This window comes from Anas acuta, chromosome 2 (genome assembly GCF_963932015.1).
Source record: "Anas acuta chromosome 2, bAnaAcu1.1, whole genome shotgun sequence".
Taxonomy (NCBI): Eukaryota; Metazoa; Chordata; class Aves; order Anseriformes; family Anatidae; genus Anas; species Anas acuta.
In genome coordinates this window covers 84,286,921-84,311,170 of record NC_088980.1, presented here as the reverse complement: position 1 = coordinate 84,311,170, position 24,250 = coordinate 84,286,921, and the positions used below count along the sequence as shown (strand labels likewise).

Below are 24,250 nucleotides of genomic sequence, written 5' to 3'. Positions count from 1 at the left end.
AAGCACCCAGGAAATAAAAACTACTTGCATAGTGCAAAGGTTAATGAGAAGACTGAAAACTGATCTAACCATGGTTTCTTTTGCTGGCTGCTCTCCCCTGGGCCCTTGCTATGGGATCTGCCAAGTCTGCTACCGCTAATTGAACATTGAAAGCTACTTTCCTCCTCCTTGGATACTGCAAGAGAATTTCACCAGTAAGTGCTAGCTTGTTGTGCCCAAGTGCCTCCTTCAGAACTTTGCTGGCTTCAGTGGGCTTTTGCCAGAACTGCAACAGAAATTCCTTTTGGATCTGCCCCACCAGCAGGAGAGATGGAGGCTGCCCCTGACCTAGAGTTGCCAAGCAATACTGCTGTTCCCTTTAGGCATAAAAATACATAGAAGTTCATGGTCACTGAGCAGCCATAATGGTCATAGAACTGAAGGTTTGTGGAATATTTGCCAAAGCACATTATTTAGGTTTAATTCAAGAAGGAAATATGTTTTTCAAGAAACTACATACTACTGAAAGGGAAGTCCTGTCTTCTGGACAGATCTACTGCTTAGTTTCTGGTGCAGAGAATGGACAACAGCTGTCTGAATCTCACCAAGCATAAGGAATGTTATGCAATTGGACAAAATGTTCATACTAAAAAAATTGTATGTGTTTACAGAATGCAGTTTTAACTTGTAATCATATACACAAACACACAAATATATGTATGTATGTATGTGCATGTATGTGTATGTATATTACTACAGTATTCTTTCAGGTTCACATTTGAATGTCAATAGCTCCAAGTACTCGATAATAAAATATGCAGCATGGTTATACATAATTAATATAATTAGAGATGTAGGAAAGCTTATTTCTACATTTACTTATTGATACTGGGAAGAACTGAGACTCTCAAAAATTATCCTTCTTTTATTACTTAATGTACCTTGAATTCTTTTCTCCTATTCCAATTTCACTTTCTTTTCTTCATCTGTTCTCAACTACATTCTTCCACTTTCTTTTTCCACAAAGCCTTCTGCAAAGCTCAAAAGCCATTGAATTTGGATGTCTGTTTTATGAAGGGTGAGAGGTGACTAGAACCAAGATGTTTTTTCTTCCTAAATCTCTAAGATACAAAAATGATTTATAACCCAGAGTAGTTTCCTGAAAACATATATTCTACTTGCAATCCTTCTTATAGAATCATAAAACAACTGAGCTCAAGCTTCCAAGAATAATCTAAGGCCTGCTTGAGATACCATCAATTTTGGTGATCAGCCATGAATTTTATTTGCTAGAAGCTCTACACTCAAAAGGTAGCAGATTTAATTCTATCAATCACTGTAATGAAAGTTATATTTTTACTTTAAATAAAGACGAGGGCAGTTTTCTCATAAGATATTTTTTCTCTTATGAGATTATTTATTAAAGCTGTATTTTTACTCAAAAGTGAAAGATGACATAGCTTTTAATGCTGTTGATGATAAACTTATTGACATCACTTGGAAATCTTACCCAAATCCACTTCAGTGTAACTGGCTGTCACAATTTTACTGGGTATGAACACATTACTGAGAAAGAAAGAAAATCTCTCTGTTCTCTCTTCAAGAGAAAAGAAATTCTCTCTTCAAAGAAAGAAATTCTCTCTTCAAGAGATCAGAAACATGATCTCTTGTAAAGGTAACAAAAAAAAGGGATTTCCATGTGGTATTTATCCCTTAAACATTCATGTCTGAGATGAGTACTCACCTTAAAGATATTTCTGCAACATAAACTACAATGGGCTTCTCTGCTATAGGCAGTTATCATAAATGTGTATCTTGCAATAGAAAATAATCACTGAAATATCTATGTAGACTTTTGGCAAGCTCAACTGGGCTGAGCTAATTTGTTTCCTTGGAAATGAAAACAGCTGGTAGAACAATTATTTGAGCTGTAATTTACATTAAAAAAAAAAACAAAAAAAAACCTAACACAACCACATAAAACAAACAAACAAATAAAAACATGCCATGAAGATGAGTTATATTATTTTCACATACTTCTCTTGTTTCAGTTGACTCTTACCTGGACAAGGCAAAATGTTGCATTCTTGGTACTCTAGAGATGGACCAAGGCAAGGAAGACCACCATACTTGGGCTCAGGATTGCTGCAGACTCGTTTGCGATTCCGTATACCTCTACTGCAGTCACGACTGCACTGAGACCATGGAGACCATGGTGACCAGGCACCATTGATGGTGTGAGCAGAGTACCGTCCAGCACGCAAGAAATCCCCTGATAATCCTAATAAAATAAAGGTTGAAAAAAAAAAATACAGAATTAAAACAACATCACATCCTCAAACAAACTTTTCCTCCTCAGATTTACTCCTAGGCTTCTAATAGTAAATATGAGCAGGAGGGAAAGACCCTAACAAGCCAAACCTTAGGTTTATCTCTGGAATTTCTTTCATAACAGAAATATCATAATCACTTGCACAGTGAAGATCAGTGAAGATCTGGATCCGTCTCTTAGGAATTATTGTCACTGTTTTAGAGCAAGAAGCTGTCACAGAAGACAAGACTGAGCTGCCTGTGACCATTCATCAAGCCACTTCTGGTCCTATAGGCGGGATCTGCCCACTTGCTCTATCCAGCCATTTTCCACTACCACTCACTGTACCCAGAGGTTCATGGGTCTCCTGGAAAGCAATGCATTATATTTGTCATAGCCGCAGTCTGGTTTTTTTTTTTTTTTTTTTTTTCTTTTTTTTGACAGTGTACTGCTATAGTTCAACAAAGTTTAGTGACACCGCCCTTTAATGAAGAGCAATTTTTTTGCCAGTTTAAAAAACAGTTTTATTCCACTGAGTCAAGTGTTTTAAAACACATACAGAAATCAGCCTTTTGGAGACACACGATAGAAAACTTTCTAGTGAAAATAGCAATCTGTGAAGCGGAAAAACAACTTTTTTTAATAGAGTTTAGTTCTGAGAAAAAGCATTAGATTAAACAGTGATGGAAACTGAAGTCTGTTATTTATCAAAAAAGGAAAAACACAGAATCTTGTTCACGTCATATGAACGATATGCTTAGATGTAACCCAGGTGAAGTCCTTCTAAATATCTGCAGTTAATTGCTCTATCTTTGTCACTTACAGGGTTGGTCCTGATTGGAAAGAGACTCTATCAGCTGTACTGAGAACACTGGACTCACTCTTGAGCTGTAGCATTATCTCTAAGCACCAACACCAAAAGCACCTCTGGCATCACTACTGGGATTTCCTACTGTTGCTAAAGCTGTTCACTTTCCCCAGTACTAGCAACACTGGAAATTCAATGCTCGGTGGACCACTAACTTCTGCTTTTATTGTAAGCACTTCTTTAATTAGTTGTGTTGAAAGAAAGTCCCATGAATAGAGCTTAAAACAGCAGAGGACATGGCTGCCTGCTTATGCTAGAGCTTCTGTATCGTTAAGTACAGATGAACAGTATCACCAACAGTGGAGAAAACCAGAAAATTGTTTGTAACTTAAACTGCAGAAAAAAAAAATAACACACACATTTGTTTTGAAGAAAATCTTTTATGCCCTACCCCCAAGCACAGGCACCATGGGAGAGTCAAGTGGAGCTACAGAAACAGGAGACAGACTGAGGCATGAACTGGAAACAGCTACGGGTAATAAAGTCAAGAGACTGCCTGGCAGGAGTCCTGGACTGAACACCTACTGAACACCTGCTGAATGGTAATCAGCATGGGAGAAGCCCCACTTCTGTGGTGTTCAGAATAAAGGCAATTATACCCCATTTCTGCCAGTGCTTATGGCATTATTAAGTTCTACCTTTGTAAATTCTGCTTAAAGAGAAGTATGTCCATAATCATCCCAAAAGACGATGCATATTTTTATTCAACACTTGATAAGAACTGGCAGTGTTGGAATGATGATGCAGTGACACAGAAATACATGTAATAAGAAACTGTTGTGATTAGTAAGAAACAGAAGAACAGCAATATAAAAATGACTAAAAATGGGTAAAATCTCTCAGTGATTACAGACGGTAACTATTTCTCTCCTGCTGAGCCAGATTTTACACAAAGATATTAAAAGCAGCATTTCAAGAAACATGACACATATTCAAATTCAAAATGGGAGGAAGTACACAGAAACAGTGCAGGAATTATGAATACAGGAATATAGGCCCACCTTCCAGTTCTGTAAGAGCCCCTCACTTTTTTTTTTTTTTTTTTTTTTTTAAACTTTGTATCATTTTAGTCATCAAAATGTGAAGATTAAGCCCACAGGGACCTGTGAGACCAAAAGAATAGTATTTTTCCAATACCAGGATTTCAAACAAGGGTTTTTTTTTCTTCTTCTTTTTTTTTTTTTTCAAGCTATTAAATTAACAGCAGTGCAGACATGGGAAAAGCGTTCTTAATCAGACTAGATTGCCAGTCGTTTTCCTCATAAAACACTTCAGCATGCATCACTTAATACCACTACTAGCATATTCTGAAGACATTTCTTCAGGATAAATGTATATTTTTTAGTCCTAAGGAAACTGTGTGACCTTATTTGTCATTATGATATTATACTTTTTGCAATTTAAATTGGGAGATGAGGAGGGAAATCATCTAAGGGAAAATTCTGAGGTAGTTTAGCTCTGAAACACAAGAATATTCTAACAAATCTTTTCAGCATGTAGTTTGGTCTGCCACAAGTGTTCCCATGTGTTTTCTTTTTTAAAAGGCATTAGAATATTTATTACAGGGAACCATCTTTCCACAGTTTTGCCGTAATTTACATAGTGCTCATAGAGGGGCTTTTAGAACTTCTTCTTTCAGCAGAAAGTGCACACAAAAAAATAACATTATGACACTAATGATATTAAAAATAACAAGATCTTTTTACATTCTGGAAATATTAAACTATATATTACTTGACCAACTTTGTAGCCTTCTACAATGAGTTTACTAGGTTCATGGACGAGGAGAAAAGAGTGTATGTTAATTAACTTAAGTAAGGGTTTTCACACTTTTCTCCATAACATCCTCATAGACAAGCCCACAAAGTATGGGCTTAATAAGTTGGCTGAATGGCCAGGCTCAGAGGTTTGTGATCAGTGACACAAAGTTCAGTTGGAGGCAAACCACTGGTGGTATATGCCCGGTGTCAATACCAGGTCCAGTCCTGTTTAATGTCTTCATTAATGACCTAGACGATGGGGCAGAATGCTCCCTCAGCAGTTTCACTAATGATACAAAACTGGGAGGAGTGACTGCTATGCTGGATGGTTGCACTGCACCACAACTGGTCAGAGAGGAATCTCATGAAGTTCAGCTAGGAGAAATGAAAGTATTGCATCTGGGGAGGAGAAACCCAATGCACCAGTAAACACTGAGGCTGACCAGTTGGAAAGCAGCTCTGTGGAGAAGGCCCTGGGGGTGCAGCTGACCACAAGCCAACAATGCATCCTTGCGGCAAAGCTTAACAACATAGCTAGACCTGCATTAGAACGAGCATTGCCAGGTCAAAGGAGGTGGTCCTTCCTCTCTACTCTGGAGTGCTGGGCTCAATTCTGGTCTCCCCAGAGACACCTGATTAACTATATTACTCAACTGCTTTATGCCTTAGTTTCAAGGCAGATTTATGCCTCCTGTTTGAATATAACAGTAAAAACTCAACTAGCCAAGCAGGCTAGGTTAGAAACTATGGGGAAAAAAAATAAAATAATAATAATCTGGAGCCAAAATTCAAGTATCCTGAATAATTTCTAAAGACAGCATGAAATGTTGCTTGAAGTGCAGCAGGTAACAGATAAGCAAAGATTGTTTCAATGCTGTGATTTTCTGAAGATATTCTGCTAGTATCTGAAAACATCATTGAAGCATAAATCTTTTATAACTTCACACCTATATAACTGATAGAAACCTTATAAACCTTAAAATCTTCCATAGTAAAAATGAATGGTAAAATGCAAGGAAAAACAGTAATGCAATGCAAGGGTAACATTTTAAAAGAAAACAGTGTGCAGAGGGAGGATATTTATGTCACCATGAGAATTTTACTTTTTGCACCTGTTTTTTTTTCTGTTTAAATATTTGATCCTAAAGTTCCATTAAAGAGTTTTTGTTTGTCAGTCAAACTTGAATTTGATGTTAATTTCAGTTCTAACTTTCACAGTTGTTTTTGTTCTTAACACAAAACACCATGGCTTAGCTTTGCTAAAGCAGTGTAAGAGATAACATCTCAACATGTACTCCTCCTGACTACAGTACACTGTAGATTATCAGCACCTGTTTTATTCTAAATTCTAAATGTAGTATAGACAGGTAACACTAGGATTTAAGTAATATAGAAGACACTGCAGCCAAAAAACAAACAAACAAACAAACAAACAGTCATTAAGAGAGAATTACAAACTGCCTTCAAAAATAATAATTTTGTTAAGTCTGGCATAGAGAAAGCAGTCACAACTGGGAATTTAAGCTCAGGATTCCAAATATGTTTTTCTCCTTTGAAGAACTTGTGTGTTTTCCTCAGATTTTCTTTTTCCTCTCGCCTTCTCAAAACAAAACCAAACAAGCAAAAACCAACAACAGAAAAAAGATAAAATAGAAGACCCTTTCAAACTGTTTGACTGAAATACTGAAATTAGAAGGGCCTTCTTATTTGTTTTGTGAAGGTATGTTGAAGGTATTTGGGAAGCCAACTTCACCTTACTATGGCCAGGTCAAAGTCAAGAGTCACCATGGAAAGAAAGTAGTACCTCCAGAAGGTGACTTCTGCCCCTTATATCATGTGCTTATGTTCAGATGGATCCCTTGTTCTTAATGCTTATGTTTTCAATACAATTCATAGTGCTTATATATATATAAAAAAAATAATGCACAGAGTAAATTATTATGTTTAACTTAAATATTTAACATGCTTCATGAGCACACAATGAAGCATATAGTGATGTAATTTTTAGACTGTTTTAATGCTGGATTGTAAAGACAATCCAGCATTAAGCTGTGCAGATATGTACAAAATCTCTCTTGGTTTATTTGGAATACCTGCCTGTCCCCTGTGTGAGCACCATATGAAAAGCCAAAGGCAGAGAATAAAAGGTTCATTTCTTTCCTCTTAATCAAACCTGTCTGTAAAGCATGAATACTGTGTGCAAATGCTACTATTTGGTTCATTTAGACAGAAGTCTTACCACATGCAGGAGGAGTCCAGTATTTTCCTGGCAAGAATTTCTACCTCTAAGCTCACGCTCCAAAGAAAGTTTGCTTTGCTTTTTGTCTGACTGTGAAACATGATTCTGTTTAATGCGGTATGACTACAGTTACACAGTGGGAGATTATAGACAATGAGAAAATTTCTAGCTAATGTCTCTCTTCTACAAAGAACAGAGAACTGATATTTGCAGAACAAAACTTTGGTAATAAGGTATGACTAGCATGCTGTACCGGTACTAATATTTTTACAAAAGCCAGCAAATTGGTGCAGTTCAACATGGAGATAACAAAAAGAATGCTTTACAGTATCCAGGATCTGGTCAGGTAGAAGTAAGTTATGATGTTTCCTTGCTATTTAGCCAGAAACAGTGAAAGTGTCTGCCAAAATTCATAGTTTCCCATTCTCTTGGATTTCTTCTTCTGTTCCAAAAGCTATAGATACAGTACAGGACTCTTATTCACATATTTTCTTCCCGTGAAATCAAGGAGCAGTGGAGGTATGGTGTCTTGACCCAAACACTAACCTGGGAGCAGGAAAATGCTCCTGGATCCTGCACTTTATAGGCAGTAAATAAGTTTCATCACATCAGCAAGTAATACTATTCCCTCCCTTGAGTTATGAGGGCACTCACTAGGAAGAATGGAGATGTATGCTAGTTTCTGCTTTGTTGACTGCTCAATATTAAGTATTTAAATATTCAGCAGTATTGACATTAATCAGCAAAGATGCTTCTCTCTGAAGAACACTTCAATTACTGTGCAACAGGGTTGCTCCCTGTCATGTTTTTGTCTGTGATAGAGTTAATTTTCTTTGTTGAGGCTTATATGATGCTGTGTTTTGGATTTTTGATGAAAAAAAAAACAACATTGTTCGACGGGTGATTTCCAAATGAAGCAAAGCAACAGCTGCAGCAAGATGCGGCAAATAAGCTATAACGTCAGTACATTCAGGAATCTGATGTTCAGAACTGAAGTTTTATCTTCAAGCTAATCTGACAAAGAATGCCCTTGACTCCACACACTTGGTCTCTTGCACTCTGCCTGAAGGCCATACTTAACAAAACACAGGCACTGATGCTTCTGACTTTGTTTTGTAGGAAAAGGACACCTTATGCTTCCAGCTCCAGGAGAGCATTTATGATCATAATGAGAGAACTGAGGAAGGTGTCTCCATGCTTAATTTTCCTATAACAATATGATCTAGTACAAGCTGGCTCTTCATCTGTTTTGCCCTACTAACCTGCTCTTTAGGTAGTGAGTTGGCTTGAGTATATTCCATTCTTAAGGGCTGACATCTCAGCCTATACAGCCTATCTATAGGCCTATACAGCCTATCTATAATCTTCTGTAGATGTAATTCTAGTTCTTGTGATAATTCTCCTAACTCTGTGTCATCTGGTAGAAAAAATAAAGTTATCCTTCTCATTTAATCTCATGAAACTTTTTAAAAGTTTCATAAATGTCAATCTCCTGGAAGACAGCAAAGATCAGCATCAGCACCCAAAAGTCTCATTTACTATAAGAATCATACATCAACCAAGTAGACCAAAATCTTTGCTAAATGCTAGTTTGAAACTTAATTTAGATGAAAAAGGAGAATAGAATCACTTGTTGCAAAAGTTTTTCCATGCCAAAACCTGTCTTGCTATCCAGACACAGCAAATAAAAATTGGAGACTAGATAGGCTGAAATGGATGTGACATAAATTATGCAACTAAGTTTTATCTAGAGTTCCATGCCTTTGTTTTATTAGTTCATGCAGTCATTATTATGTTTTGTTTTGTTTTTAATTTACTAACATCCTGCCCTCTTTAGAGTCACAAATGTCACATGAATCAATGTCTTTAACAGGATGAAAGGCAGGGAAATTCTTAATACTGATTTTCATAATATTTTTTGTCTGAAAAAAAATAAAATAAATTTGTAAAGCCCACAGACTCAGCAACATTTCTTTCTTTGTGGCCTTTGATAAGTCAAATGTCTTTAGTTGCAATTTTTTTTTCAGCTGACCTGGCTGTTGTAAAAATAAAAAAATCTATGTAAGTAGAAAGCAGGTGCATATATATTAAACTATAATAACTAAATATCAATATTTTCTTATACCACTATAATACTTAAATACTAATTATATTATATAATACTTAAAATGTAATAAAGGACAGACATTTAATTAAATATATTAATAAACGTATAGCAACTGTCTGAAGTTCTATTCTTATATGTATACACACACACAATTTATTCAAAAACTATGTGTGGCTGCTAGGTAAAGAGTAAAATTCAGAAATAAAACAGTTCCAATCTAAAGTCATCTAGAGTTGAAAAGAGTTTTGCAGGAATTCAGTTTGCCATCTTAGATATAAACAGCACTCAAACTGCTGGCAATAGCATAACATAAACTTTTATAACTGAAATTATCCACTTCATAAATTCCTTATTTAGTTAAACACCTGCATGAATCTGACACATTACTTCAGCATTAGTGAGTGAATAGTTCTTCTCAGCATCAATACTATACATTTTAGCTAAATATTTATCAAATGCATTATATATTGCACAAACCCTATCACAGAAAAATGTCAAGACAGTATAAGGAAGTGAGACAATACTCCAATAACTAGGATGCCCTGTAATTGCCCACAGATTGCTGCAAAATATTAAACAAACTGGTAAATCTCATAGCTAGCAGTAAAAGAAACCTGATTAGTCTGAATGATGAAGATACATCTGGAAGAAATATAAGCCAGATTCCCTACTGTGATCACTATGTCCTCCTTTTCATTATCAATTCTGTTATGCAAAACACCAGCCAGCAAAAACTTCCATATGATGAAAATGGAACTGCTGACACTTCAGTAGCATGAGGCATTGTGCAGCCACGCTATCTTTGCTTACCATCTGTCGAGCACCCACTGGTGCCATCACTGGAACAATAACGCATTTCAATCCTTTGCCTTCCCACCTCTAGCAAATTTGGGTCAGGCAAGCGTGCTTTGCAGGTATATCGGAATCGTTGTTCATAGTGGCCACCATTGTCTGAAATATTGACTGGAGTCCAAGGTGTCCAAGGAGTTGTCTTTTTTAACTCTGGACAGGCATTGGTGTTACAAGGCTGATATTCCTGAAAGAAAATGGTCATAGTGATTACAATCATTAGATATGACTTAAAAAAAAATAAGCTCAAAGCAGACAAACAAAAGTCAACCAATAATAATAAATATATTTTTCCATTGTTTCCAATGGCAGTGATCACCAATAAACTTTTAATGCTAATCTCAAAGTGAAAGTGTTTTATTCTGCTTTTATGCAAACACCGTATTACACTAATAGAAGCTATAATATACTAGTACAAATTAGATCTATAAGATACATATACGATCTTTTTGACATGTAAAAAAAAGTAAGCAGAAAACTATGAGTTTCCTTTATAAAGTAATATCCCCAAATAAGGTATAGCTAAATATTTTAAAGCTTTAAATTACAAGGAATTCTGATAAACTTCAAATTAAAAAACAAAATAATTTATTGGTAAAATCTAGTGACATATAAATAAGCAAACCACTGTACATGTTGTGTATAATATGATTTATGAGAGGAAAATGGACAAAAAATATCTTCCATCTGGCTACCTGTGGTGCATATTACCCACAATGCCCAGCACTGCTAAATCTATCAGAAGAAGCAAATTCCATGTAGACTGATTCACATCAAAGGAAACAGACTACACATAAGAAACAAACAAACACAGAATTGCCAATTTTCTTATTAGACAAATAGATCAAAAGACAATATATTTCTTCTGAGGAGTACCATCAAAATCTATAGGTCCCACCATTCACCTACCAGATCACAACATGCATCTGATGCAATGCAAATGTTTTGTAAATTATATGGATGAAATTAAACAACTATTAAATGTCAGAAAAAGTTTACATTGACAAATTATTAAAGATAAAAAGATAAAATAGGCACCAATGGAACAACAATTTTAAAACAATTTCACTACCTGTGACCTCTTAGAGAGCTCCTCAGATGAGGGTACCTGTTGAAAAGGAGCCTAGGAACTTAGTAATTCCTAGATACTATAAACTACAGACACACTAGAAATAATAGTTATATGACATACTATAATAATCTCTTTCTTCAGTAACCCCAGCTGATTCTACCATGTTCCACCAGGCAATTGATTACCTGCTCCTCTCCTTCAATGGAGATAACAGCCTTTTTATCTCAGACTTTATTTAGTCTGCTATCTCTTCTGGTATTAAACAGTCTAACTTATAAGCACATCTAATTAGTCTGAAAGTAATTGCTCTCAACATGTATTTTGGTTTAAATTCTATGTTGCTATTCCAGATCTGAAACAAAGTTGTTCGCCTGAAAGCTTTTCTAATTTTTCTATCTATTGCAGTTGGAATAAGAATGACTCCCCAGAAACTCCCACTCCATTAACACGGCAAGGCCCTGGAGAACCCAGATCTGTGTTTAAGAGTCATACAGTATGAGGCAAGAAGGACTTTTATTTTGTGGCAAACTTCCTGGTTTCATAATTTTGTATTATTTCAGGCAAGAAAGAGATCTTAGATTTTCCAAAGCTATTAAATTTCTAATAGATACTCTATCTTATGCTGGGTTTCAGCTGGACTACTTTTGTTCACTCCTCAAGGCTGTACAAAGTCCCTTTCCAGTTTAAAATCTGGCAATCACTATATTAGTGACCACATTCAGGAAACATCTATGAAAGAGGATCCCCTCAAAGTGCAGAGGACTGTATTAACCTTTTCAAAATCTGAGTTTCAGCCTTGACTTGTTTCTTGATCAGAAGACAGCAAAGAACAAGCAAACTCTCTCACTCTGCATATAGCAGGGGAAATGACTCCTTTATGCAACTGCTTAACTCACATTTTACTGTATCACATATGTTTTATGTAATGTTTTATTTAATGTAAAGACTGAGAACAAAACATGTGTGACTGCTTTCCTCACAGCACATGAACTGTTAAAAAGAACTCATAAAATTAACAGATCCCAGGAACAGCCAGAAGCACCCAGCTTGCCATCCCAGCGGCTTATTCACCTGTAATGTGCAGTCCTCTCCATCAGCTGGGTTACGGTGCATCTTTCAAGCAAGAGTAACTTTCCTTTTTTTTTTTTATTTTTTCTCTCTCTCTTTTTTTAAAAGATGTCTAGCACTTACAACTCTATCACCTCCTGTTACACTATTTAGTAATCCTCAGAACTAGCAAATTTCAAATTAATTCAAGGCTGCATTTTCCCCTTAATTTAATTTTTCAGTCACCGAATTTTGTTGTGCCTTTATCAACAATATTGACCTTGTCCTGTACCTACAAATATATTTTTAATGCTGAAGCAGTCATACATAATGGTAAACTAAACTGAAATTTTTAAAACTTTGCATTTTAAAATTGATCTGCAGGTCCTGTGAATTCTTATATTTCCCTTTTGACATACCTCTTTATGTTTCTTAAGACTGGACAAAATTTGAATTGTCACTCCAGAAGCAGCCTTATCTTTACATCACACACATGGAATCATGACATTGTTCTACTGGACAGTCTGACTTTAATACATACATTATTACATTAGTACTTTTTCCTTTAATAGCACTGCACAAAGAGCTTAAGTAGACCCAATTATCTCTGATAACCTGTTGTTTTCTACATCATAGCTTTACAACTTCATATAGCTTCCTATCCCAAATAAAAGGATGGTGTTTGGCAATATTAAGATATGTTTTATTAGCTTCTGCAATTGTCTACCATATTATTTACTACCTCAAGAATCTATGCCATGATCAAACTTCACAGAAGATGTCTTATATCACTGTCTAGACTGTTGATAAAAATGTTAAGTGCTATTGACCCAAGAACTGATTCCAGGCAGACCCTGCTAAAAACATCCCCAGTCATTTATATCTGTCCATTAACACCACATTTTTCAATTTGTCAGTGAGCCAGTTCTTATTCCATTTAACGTTTGCCATGGAGCTCAGTTTTTCATATCAAAGATTTTCCTGTTGTGAAGGCAAATGCCTTGGAAAAATTCAATATCAATCCGGAAGAAGTGTTGTATTATGTACAAATATCTCAAAATTCAAACTTTTTATCTAGTAGTATATAAGCAAGAATAGTTCAATCAGTAAAGTAGATTCTACAAGGTTAGTTTCAGCACAGTTATTTCACAGTGGTATAAAAGTTTCAGTTCCTTGTTTGCTCTTGATTTTTGTATTTTTCAATCAAAAATAAAGTTGCTAGAAATGGGAAGTGTTTCTGACGGGGATATGGTGTAGACAGGTGAAAGTCATGAAAAACAGTGTGAGACATGCAATTAACCCATTCTCAATTAAAAATAAGCAAAGGAGGAAGCAGTTAATTTAGTGGCAATGTTCTGAATATTGCTGCTAATATACCATTTGAATAATCTCTTAATGCCATCTGAATAATCTCTTTTAAAAAAAAATTCAAGCATATTACTGTCTCTTAGACTTTTAGCCCTAGTTCAAGTTTGTTTTTATCAATTTCCTTAGGAAACTATGCTAGAATCTAACCTGTATTTGAACTAAAATTCTTCATATATATATATATATATATATATATGATTAGATAATATGTTCTATTTCAATTTACATTGCACATACTATGGAGAGAATTATCTCCTTACAGACTCTTATGTCTTCGGTGTATACAGCAGGTTGAATACACTTCTTTTGTTCTTATTTGTGTTTTTCTTTCTCATCTGTTGATGTGAGAGACAAGGCGGTTAAATTAACATTAACAGCCCATTCAAATATACTTGGCCCAACAGTTACGTTTTATGATTTACTTTTTACATATAGTATTCTTAAATATTATTTTGGAATCACTGAGCAGTCTACTGGTTAAAAATACTTATAAATTGCTTGCTCTTTGTTCCATCCTGCCACGCTTCGGTTTGTCTGGACCAAAATATTTAGTTAATTTTTTCAGAAGATAAAACACCAATGCAAAATAATGTTACTGATTTATAAATTGAATAGTCTAGTGTTTCATATGGAACAAGATATGGCAGCAAGATATAAGAACCTGAGTATCTCAGCCTTCTCCCAGGCTTTGAGCTTGTAACAGTAATATGCAGTTAAAGGAAAGGACAGCTCTCATGCAATCAAAACAAAGGTCAAAATGAATGTAACAGCATTATAAAACTCTAGAGAAAACCTGTTTCTCTTTATAGGGATCCTTGTTTACACATCAAAACACACGTTTCCCAAAGGACCAATATACCCTTCCCCTCTTCAAGAACCAAAAGATATCACTGCATTTACCTTGCAGTGGCTAAAAAATATGTTTAGGAGAATCACTAACTGAATTTGAAAAAGGGAATGTTTCATTTATTTTCATTAAACGTCTTATCCCTTTAGAAAGCATTTCCAAACTAAAACAAACAAAAGACAGAAAACCCCTTATCTTTTTAGGGTTTAAAAAGCCCTGTTCTTAAAACAAATACCATTAGATATACCTTATTTTATCGTCATTTTTCTATTATAGTACTATTTGAAAAGCATGACCTAAAAGAACACCCAAACCACATCAAATCTGTCGTTAAAGTTGTTAGGCAAAACATCTTCTACACTGTAAACTTCACAGCTGTACTTAAAAAATAAAAACCTAAAAGACTTTTAAGATCTCCATTGTGTTTTCATCACACAAAGAGCAATCTATATCCTAGTTTATAGGCAGTATTTTAGCTTCAGTTGACATCAATGGGGAAAGTTCTATTGATTTCAGTGGAGACAGGGCTTCAGAGACTGTCGCTGCACACAGAAGCAATCCTGTAGTGCTGTACAGTAAGGGTACGTAAGCTGTGTTCATAAAGGATTTTTAAAAATATTTTGATGGATAGAGGGAGGAAAAACATTTTACCCTATGCAAAGGGAACATGCTTCTTTTGAAGTGAATGAATTTCTTTTTTGGATGCAAACACTGACTGAGCACAACCTTTTGTTTTTATTTTGTATACTTTAAACAAAAGAAATGAAAAACAAAACAAAACAAAAAAACCCACAGTTGATAAAAAGGGAAACTTAAAGGGAATTAAAAGCTGAATTTGTAACTATTTTCCCTGGAGGAGTTCAGGTCTAGCTGGGCAGGTCATCAGATTGTGAGAGTTCAGCACTCACATTCTGCCTATACTTTATTTAGCTAAGAAAAGTTCCTGCAATCTTCACCTTGTCTCATAAAACAATTAAGCTTTGTACAAAGAATTGAAGTACTTATGTTATAAATATCGAATTATGGAGTGAAGAAAGTCACCACTTTCACCTTTTTCTATTACTTTTTTTTTTTTTTGTCAAACGAGTTAAGTTTTTATGAAGGAAATTTAAAAAAAAAAAAAAGATCAATCAATCATGAGTAACTTAACTGAATATCTCAAAGGGGTAAAGGCTGGTGGGAGCACCTTCAGCTCCACAGCAGCCACAAAACTGCCCAGTGGCATTGAGAAAGTGACATTTTTATTTTTAAGTGGTGCTGCTTGGATGCTCACATTCATATTGGCACCTGAGAACCAGTTAGGGTGATAAAAGTTCATTTCATACATTATGTATATTACATTCCTAATAGTGTAACAGTCCATTTTAAAGCATGATATTTGTAATTAACTCATATTCAAAATGAAACTAGAAATGTCTAATGAAGAAGTGGTTCTTTATTCCGACACAGAAAGAGTTTATTAATAAGATGTTGATTTGGATTCTTTCAAACCTAACACATTTATGGACCTGCACCACGGTTGACCACCAAATGCACCAAGGAAATCAGATTGTTATAATTGTTATGTGATACAGGACAGGATAATTTTATTTTATTTTATTTTATTTTATTTTATTTTATTTTATTTTATTTTATTTTATTTTATTTTATTTTATTTTATTTTTTATAAATAACCAAACACATCAAGAACTTATACGTATTTTTGCACACTGCTAGTAGAAAAATGAAAAGTAAAACCACAGTAAATCCAGAGCAACAAGTCTGCTTGCTGACAGCTTAATTTGTACCAATCCTTCAAGTGTCCCTGGTGCAATCCCATCACAACTACTGAAGGAGCCCACTTCTAAATGCTGTGTGCAGCACAGCCTGTTAACACAGTACCTTTCCTCATCTCTCCACACCCATTTAACACTTGCATGGTCAGACTATGAACACTCTGGAGCAGAAGACGTTTTGGACTGCCTCTTTGCTAGCCCTTGGATGATGGGATACTGGTTCATCATTAAAGCATTCAGGTACCAAAACAACCATAATGCTATAATGCTTTGGAAGCTAGATTCTTGCTATAGGAGACAACCAATTTTCAGTCCAACAGTTTCAAACCCCTCAGTGAATTGCAAGTCAACACATGGGGACTGCAACCATGCTGTGCTTCCCCGACTGCTAAGGCAGGAAACGGCTCCAAACTATGATCACAATGGTAACTAAGAAATGTAAACAAGATGAAAAAAATAATAATCCATTCCCAGTGCTGATACCTTCCCAATATCTTAAAGCCAGTCAAAAATCTGGCTAGTGGAATTTACTGTCAGTTTTCAAACTAAGACTGAAGTGTATTTAAAATGTAATGTGTTTCATTGCAATTCATTGGAAGTTTGGTTACAGCTGTGTCATCTGGTACTTGCAAACAAGTATTGAGTATTAAATATTCAGAATTCTATGTCTTGAGCAGGCTGAAACTACAAACTTTTGAATGTGTTTGAAGTCCACAAAGGGAACCAGAATTCTATCTCTGGTCAGCCTGTTCCTTTGTAGTGTAGGGTAACATGGAATTCCAGGCTTCTCTACAAAGCTAGCCATCGATTCTCCTTGGATGAAGAGTACTTTCTACATTTTGCCCACAATGATATAATCCTCCCATAAATTTCTCTGTTCCTTTCATTGTTGGGGCACTGAAGATACTGAAAGCATTGCTAACCATTAGGAGACAAGCGATGCCTCTAAAAATGTATGGCCTAAACAGAAAACTCTTCCTCTCATTCCTCCTTCTCTTCTACTCTACCTGTGGTCTACGAAATGCCTCACAACTTGGATAAGCTGTGCAACATGCTCTGAAGGACTGTATATTCAGCTACACCCAGGAACATGGAAAAGAGTTTTCCCTTGACTGATTTAAAAATAAAAAAATTGTATTTTCATTATTCTACCACATTCAAGCACTTACGTTCTTTTCTGTATTTGTGTACACTACTAATTTTAAGCATCACATTTAAGCAGCTTTGTCAGTTATGTACTTACTAGGAACTTGCCACTAATTAAGAATCAATGATACCAAATTGCCATCCTAAACACTGATAAATAATTGTTGAGGCCTTTAAAATCATTGTATTGGCTTAAAAGTACCCGGGGCAGGAAGCTGGTGCATCTAGTAAAAGAAGGTGATTAAGTTAAAACATTACTGATACTGAGAGAGTGTCCCATCCTTCCAGTGAGGATTATTCTTTTGCACAACAGTTATTCATTAGGGGATTGGTGTCCAGGGTTCATGTGCTCTAGTTAAGAGTCAGAAGTCTGATCGCAAGTCCCCCTTTATGTGGGGCTTGGCAAGCTGTATCATGACCACAGATTGCTGTGTGCCTCCTGTTCTAGCAGCTCTGCTGTGGGATGGAAACCTCTGGAAGAGGGGATTAGAAGATGGGGACAAGATCATCTAAACCTGCTAAACTTCAGTAAGCCTGGAGGTGTCTGTAAAAGAACTAAGGGCTCAGTTATTTTTGCCCTGCATGTTGTGTGGTGTCATTTAGACTGCTGCAAAGCCTGCACAAAGGAAATAAAATATATTACTGAGTTGATGAAAACAGAACACTCAGGACAGCAAATAATGAAGGCTGTAAAGCTGAAGGGATTGTCCACCTATAAATGACTGCATGGATTTACTGAAACTGATTCAAAAGTGATTTCAGTTAAGCAGGCAATGTATTGCCATGTAGTGAAGGTCTCAACCGCAGCAAGTAAGACACGACCTCCAAATATGAGTGACAACATGAAAAGTAGATGGTGAAATATAAATATAATTAAAGGCAAATTATGTGTAACTTACACATGAATCAAAATGATTTTTTCAGCATTTATATCGGAACTTAAAACTAGTGTGTAAACACCAGCTTTGAAACCTATATTTCTACACTGAATTACGAAGAGAGGGAATTTCAGATTTACCTTTAAAATTAAGAAGGGACTAGTTTTGAAAGGCAAAATTCGAACGTACAACTTGAAAATATCAGTGAAAGGAACACAGCTACCTGCAAGCTGTGATTTTTCTTACCTGATGACTCAGTACTTCACCAGTGGGGAAAAGGGGGTTCTTCAAAATTCATTTTGGGGGGGGTATGCTCAGCTTATTGTAATCAATTGAGTTGCTGCAGCTTAGTGCATTACCAACTCAGCTGGATCATGCTAATGATCTGTGCATGTGGCTTTAGCTATTACAAATGCAGAAGAAGGTGGATTAAGTCAGACAGATAAGGGGTGATTTACTCTGCTGTAATAACTCAATTGTTTGCAATTAGCTCCACATACTCTTACTGAGAAGCTTAACTTTTTCACATAGGCCCTACAATTCCTGACAAAAATCGCTCTTAAATTGCTGAAATAGTTATTATTAACTATTAAACTTAAAAATGCATTTTTTTTTTTAATAGCTGGAAAGCATGGCTATCCAAGTATTTATTAACTGAGAGTAAGAACATTAGAAGATAATCCAACAGTCAAAAAGGCACAAAAAGGCTGTCAAGTCCTCAATTATAGAGACTGCTGTTTTGTAAAGTCTGCAAATCTGCTCCCTCATATAAATTACCTTGATTTCTATTCTACAGCATAGCTTTTCCTTCCTGTAGGCTTCTAAAAATAATGAGAGCTTGAAAAGGAGACCCCCTCAACAGCAATTTAAATTATTAAAAGTGGAAGCAAATCTAGGACTTCAATATAGTTTTGACAGATAACGCTGGAGTTGCTTCACTTTGTGACTTACAAAGAATTGGGCCCTTAGATTTCTGATTCTTAGGTTCAGCTGTTAGTAACTAGTCATTGTGCCTTTTCCTGAATTTAGTAATGGGAAAAGTCTGCAAACAAATTTTGGTTTGCTTTGTTTGCTACCACGGAGCAGTGACTCTACAGGTTGCTAGAGCAATGTGTAATTGTGAAACAAGAGGAGGAGAAAAAAGGAGAAGCTGCATAGCCTGTAATCATGGGATTGAGGATAAGGCAGCAAGGTGGTACTCCTGTGGAAAGAAATGGCTCCTGTCTTTCATGAGTCAGTTTCAAATTAAGCACAATGATAGCAGTTCTAGAAATTTATGTGCTGAGGACACATTTACTTCCATAATATTCTGACCTGGAAAACCAAGTGGGTGAAAAGCCAGCCAATGAATAATGTAGAAAAAGAAAACTATTATTACTATTTTAGATCCAGCCATAGAGCACATTTTATGAGATTATTTTTTGTTTGTTCATAGCTATTTTTTATATGATCAGTGCAGCCTTATATAAAGTTAGTGCTTATATGAACCTGTGGGTGATCATTATTCTGATTTCCTGCAATTATACAATCTTCTAGGGTCAGCTGAACTTTCACATTTTAAGCTGAGGGCAAAAATGAAACTACCAGTCATTGATACATCAAAACAGAGCTGAAAGTATGAAATTATTAACTGCTTGTGAATTCATTTAGAGAACCAGTACTCAACTGCAGCTTGTCTTTTTTTTTTTTTCTCTCTCTTTTAAAGATTTATGAGCTGTGCTTTGTACAAAAATGGAACCAAAATTTGAGAGAGCCGATGTTGGAAAGAGATGAAGTCTGGCTTTGCTCTGAAAATCTGATTACTTTAATATTCTTACTGTGTTTTTCATTCTAAAGAATGATTTAAATGGTATACAAATCACTGGGGAAAAATAAAATCCTGTAATGTCACCACTCCTGAGATAACACTGTAAATGTTAGAGCAGCTGTTAAATGACAAATGCCATGAACTTTGACTCAGACTTGCCAGTATGGGCCCAGGAGCTGCAGTAGAAAACAGAACTGCTTGTTCAAATGCATTAAGCTGTGCAATTATTTAAATCCACCAAAATCAGATTTAGTCACACAAGTGAGAGGCATTCAAAGATTGTGATCATCTATACCTTCTGATAAAGGCAGCAGAAAATGTATGTGTTGTACTTCTGAAAACAAAGCTACTTAGAACGTAATCTGAATATGGATTTGGAATCGTGATGAAGGCATCATTTTGGCAAAATATGGCTGTTGTCTCCAGAAACTCCAAATATTTGGATCTGCTAGGAGGCAAGTCAAATGAATCTGTATGTGAACATCCACATCTTCATAGCTCAGAGGCCACATTGGTCTTCTGTAAATGAGTGAAAGGGAAAAACAGAAATACAACCTGCACATCGTTCTTTCAAGCAATTTTTTTCTTTTTCTAAATGGTGATGGAATGGACAGCACCTGTGGAAAATGGGTATAGCAAGTAGGTTAAGAAAAAAAAAAAAAAAAGCTATAAACCTCATTTTCAGGCCTTGACCCAAACACACTGAAGCGAGCAGTAGTATAACTGAACTTGAAGTGCACTAAGTGCAATTTAATACTTTATCACACCACAGACATCTGCCTTTCCCTGGGGCAGAAACTACAGCAGAACTGACAGAAGTGATGTGTGTCCACACCTCGATCATTGCTGCTACAGTTGAATGTATAAGCATAAAACTATCTTCACTCATAGCTCGTAATCACTTGGACCAGGAAGCACAGCAACTGAGATGCACATGCATTTGCTTCTGCCAGCTCCACTATGGGAAAATATGACCTCTAGCAAATGGGGACAGCTGAGCTGTGAGCTGCTTAAATCGCCCTAGCAAGCATCAGTGTAACTCATCTGTCAGAGTCCGTGACTAAGCGGGCAAAAAATAAGAAAGGAAAAGGCAATCCAAATAAAACCATAACGTTTTACAGGTTGCCTGGTTGAAAAGCAGGTACTCAGATAGAGACATATGAAAAATAGGCCTGTAATAAATGTATGCTCAAATTACATATACACATTCACGGGTTTGTGTTTACCTGTTCAGAAAGTGCAACTGCCCAGTCAAACATACATATAAAATTGTCCATATTTTTTTCAAGAGTAGATATCAACATCCCAGAACTTGCATCCTTAATACTGGAAATATATCTTCCACTTTCATGCAGATGTTTCAGATCCCCTATGGCTTCTCAAAAAGCAACACGTGCCTATGTTTCGGCAAGCTGAATCCTGCCTTTGGGTTTCCCAGTGGAGCTTGCAACAAAAACATGTGCCAGTACATGCACACACACACAGCAATCTGTTCTAGGCAAAGTATGTGATGCTGCTCCCAGGGATTTATGCAAAGAAACATCTCTTCCTTCTGCGTGACTTATATGCTATGATGGATGCACATACTGTGAAGAAACCAAGCCTTTCAAAAGATCAGGATGCACAGAAACAGAGCAACAATGTGTTGACTGAGGAATAAGTGGGCAGGCATTTTTTGCAGGCATGTCAGAACTGAATCTCCTGTTGATTTATATAACTGCTTCACATTTTCCATTTAATTTGCAGCAATCTAAAAAACTGCCCATAAATCAATTCCTCTCTCACAACACTATTTTTAGCTTTTTTAATATTGTTGGTTTTATATAAAGTTTGTTTAGAAAGGGCTTAATCCATCTATGTTGTATTTTTGGAACTGTGGTTGCAAATAAAACATTTTTTGATCTCCAGCCAATTCCTGGTAAGACAGATGTTTCTAAAATAAATAAATAAATATAAATAAATAAACACCCCACCCACTAAAAAAAAAAAAAAAGTACTAATTGATATTTTCTATTTCCAGACTGAGGAAGTAAAATGCAGAAATAGCTGTGTACTTCCTTTCCAGATGAGGTTTTAATTGACTATAGTCTGTGTGGTTGCGGTCAGAACTGCTCTGCTGCTCTGGGGAAATTCCTTAGGAGAGGATTGTAGCCCTTTTATTTTATACCTTATTGGGAGTCTCAGCAAAAGGGCAAAGAACTCTATTGGGGCAAGGTGGCATTGCTGGAGACATTCAAGCCAGAAAGTTAAACATGAAAACAAAAGGAGAAAGTGATTACAGACTGTACAAACACAGGAATTAAAAAACTGTGTCAATGAAAATAAACTGACTAGGAAAAGAGCATGGCTTCCCAGGAAAATTAAATGAAAGCAGCTTCAAATAAAGCATTTTATGAGTTTCAACAAGTTGGATGTAATATTGGTGGTAGGGGATGGTTGGACTAGGTGATCTTGGATACCTTAATGATTCTATAATTCTAACAGTATTCTCTCTTAACAAAATACTCATCAGAGTGCTTAAAGAAAAACTTTACCACTTAACGCACGTATAGGATCCTTCACTTCTCTTTACACTCAGCAATTCTCATCTCACGTCTTATCCCAAATCAAATCTCTGCATGCCAGCTTTGCCCCACTTCTTATCACAAAAGTCACATAACCTCATTTATGAAAGGAAGAAAGAAAGGAGATGACAGTGGAATGATTTACACTGCAGTGATCAAAATGGAGAAAAAAAGTCAGTGAATGTCATCTACCAAAACTATTCTTTTCAACAAACCAGAAAAGAGGCATAAATAGCTACAAGTTATGAAAGTCGGGTTAAATGCCAAAGACTGAAAAATTTAACAGTGATTGAGAGCTTAGGATAATGAAGCTGCAGACTGTCACTGGGTAGTAGTGTTGTGTTTTCTTATCAAAGAAATATGTAGACCCACATCGAAATTATTGGAAAAGCAAGGGCTGCGTAACACATGATGTCTATTTCAGCAATATGGAGAGGGCTCACTGCCAATAACTGTGCAAACACGTCTGGAATACACAAGTCTAACTCTAGGGGCTGAATTTTAGGTCAGAATGGGTGCTCTGAATGTATACTGTATACTTTATAATATAGGCTTCATTTTGACAGCTCAGTAAGCATACTATCAACTCCTTGGCATTTTCAGGCCAATGATATTAGTAACTGGAAAATAAAAATGTTAGCTACTGACTGCAAATTCATTTTTATAGGAAAATAGTAAGTATTTTGTATTCACATTGTGCTTTTAAATTAGAAATGTCAGGCCATTTATAAAGAGTTCTGGCTTATCAAACAGAGCTCTGAAGGCAGATTGCTGAGCACAGCACCATTGGAGCTGGCTAATTGAAGACCCCCATCCTTCAGGATGAATAGGAAGCAATGGAGGCTCACCAAAGGAAGTCCATTTGGGAAAGACTAGGCAGAGATGCAAAAGGCAGCTCAAAGTTGTCCATTTGGAAAGGGAAAACTACAACAAAAGTTTTGTTGTTGTTTGTTTGTTTGTTTGTATCCTTTAGAAAAGCTAGTTAGCAATACTTTTGTCTTTCCACTGATCCAAGATCCACTATAACACTTTTCATCAAAATGTACAAGTTCTGAGAAAGAGAAGTCTTTCTTGTAGATGCCCAGAAAAAAAGGCAACACAAATAATAGCAGTAATGGTAGAAAGGAAAAGGATATAAAGACAGTGTTCCAGAACATTGGTAGGATGGGCAATCTGCTTGTTTTTTATTTTTTCCTTAAGAATTTTAAGAATCTTAAATGGGGGTGGGGGGTAGGGTTTAGATTAAAGGTAATAAATGTAATAAATAGAAGATAATGAGACTAAGTTGAGTTTGTATACCCATAGACAGTTGTTAATGTGACTGTATAAAATAAAAGCAGCAATATCTGAAGAAATTTCACTCTTAAGAAAATGCAGGTGTTTTGCAAGAATTTGAGGGTGAAAGCATGAAGAAACAAGCAGACTGCAGGATCCCAAGGGATAGGGAAGAATGAAGATGACAGAATGTCATTTTCATTAAATCCCTTACTTCACAGAATAAAATTATCACAAGCCTTAAAGTGAAGACTCGAATGATTTTTTTTTTTAATGACAACAAATTCACCTACTTATACCACTGAAGTTTTTAAAGAGCATACAAAATGGTTCTAAAACTTTTAATTTTCTAGTTTGG

The 24,250-nt window shown here is 35.9% G+C and overlaps 1 protein-coding gene across 6 annotated transcripts in view; it reads right to left on the bottom strand.

The window, feature by feature from the left end:
• Positions 1-24,250, bottom strand: part of SEMA5A (semaphorin 5A) — a 329,026-nt gene that overhangs the window by 22,965 nt on the left and 281,811 nt on the right. For all 6 annotated transcript variants that reach the window (XM_068671017.1, XM_068671016.1, XM_068671020.1 and 3 more), the window contains 2 exons: positions 10,075-10,300; positions 2,042-2,260 (listed from right to left, as the gene is read on the bottom strand). In XM_068671017.1, coding sequence (XP_068527118.1) covers positions 2,042-2,260; positions 10,075-10,300 — 445 coding nt within the window. The remainder of the gene's footprint in view (positions 1-2,041; positions 2,261-10,074; positions 10,301-24,250) is intronic.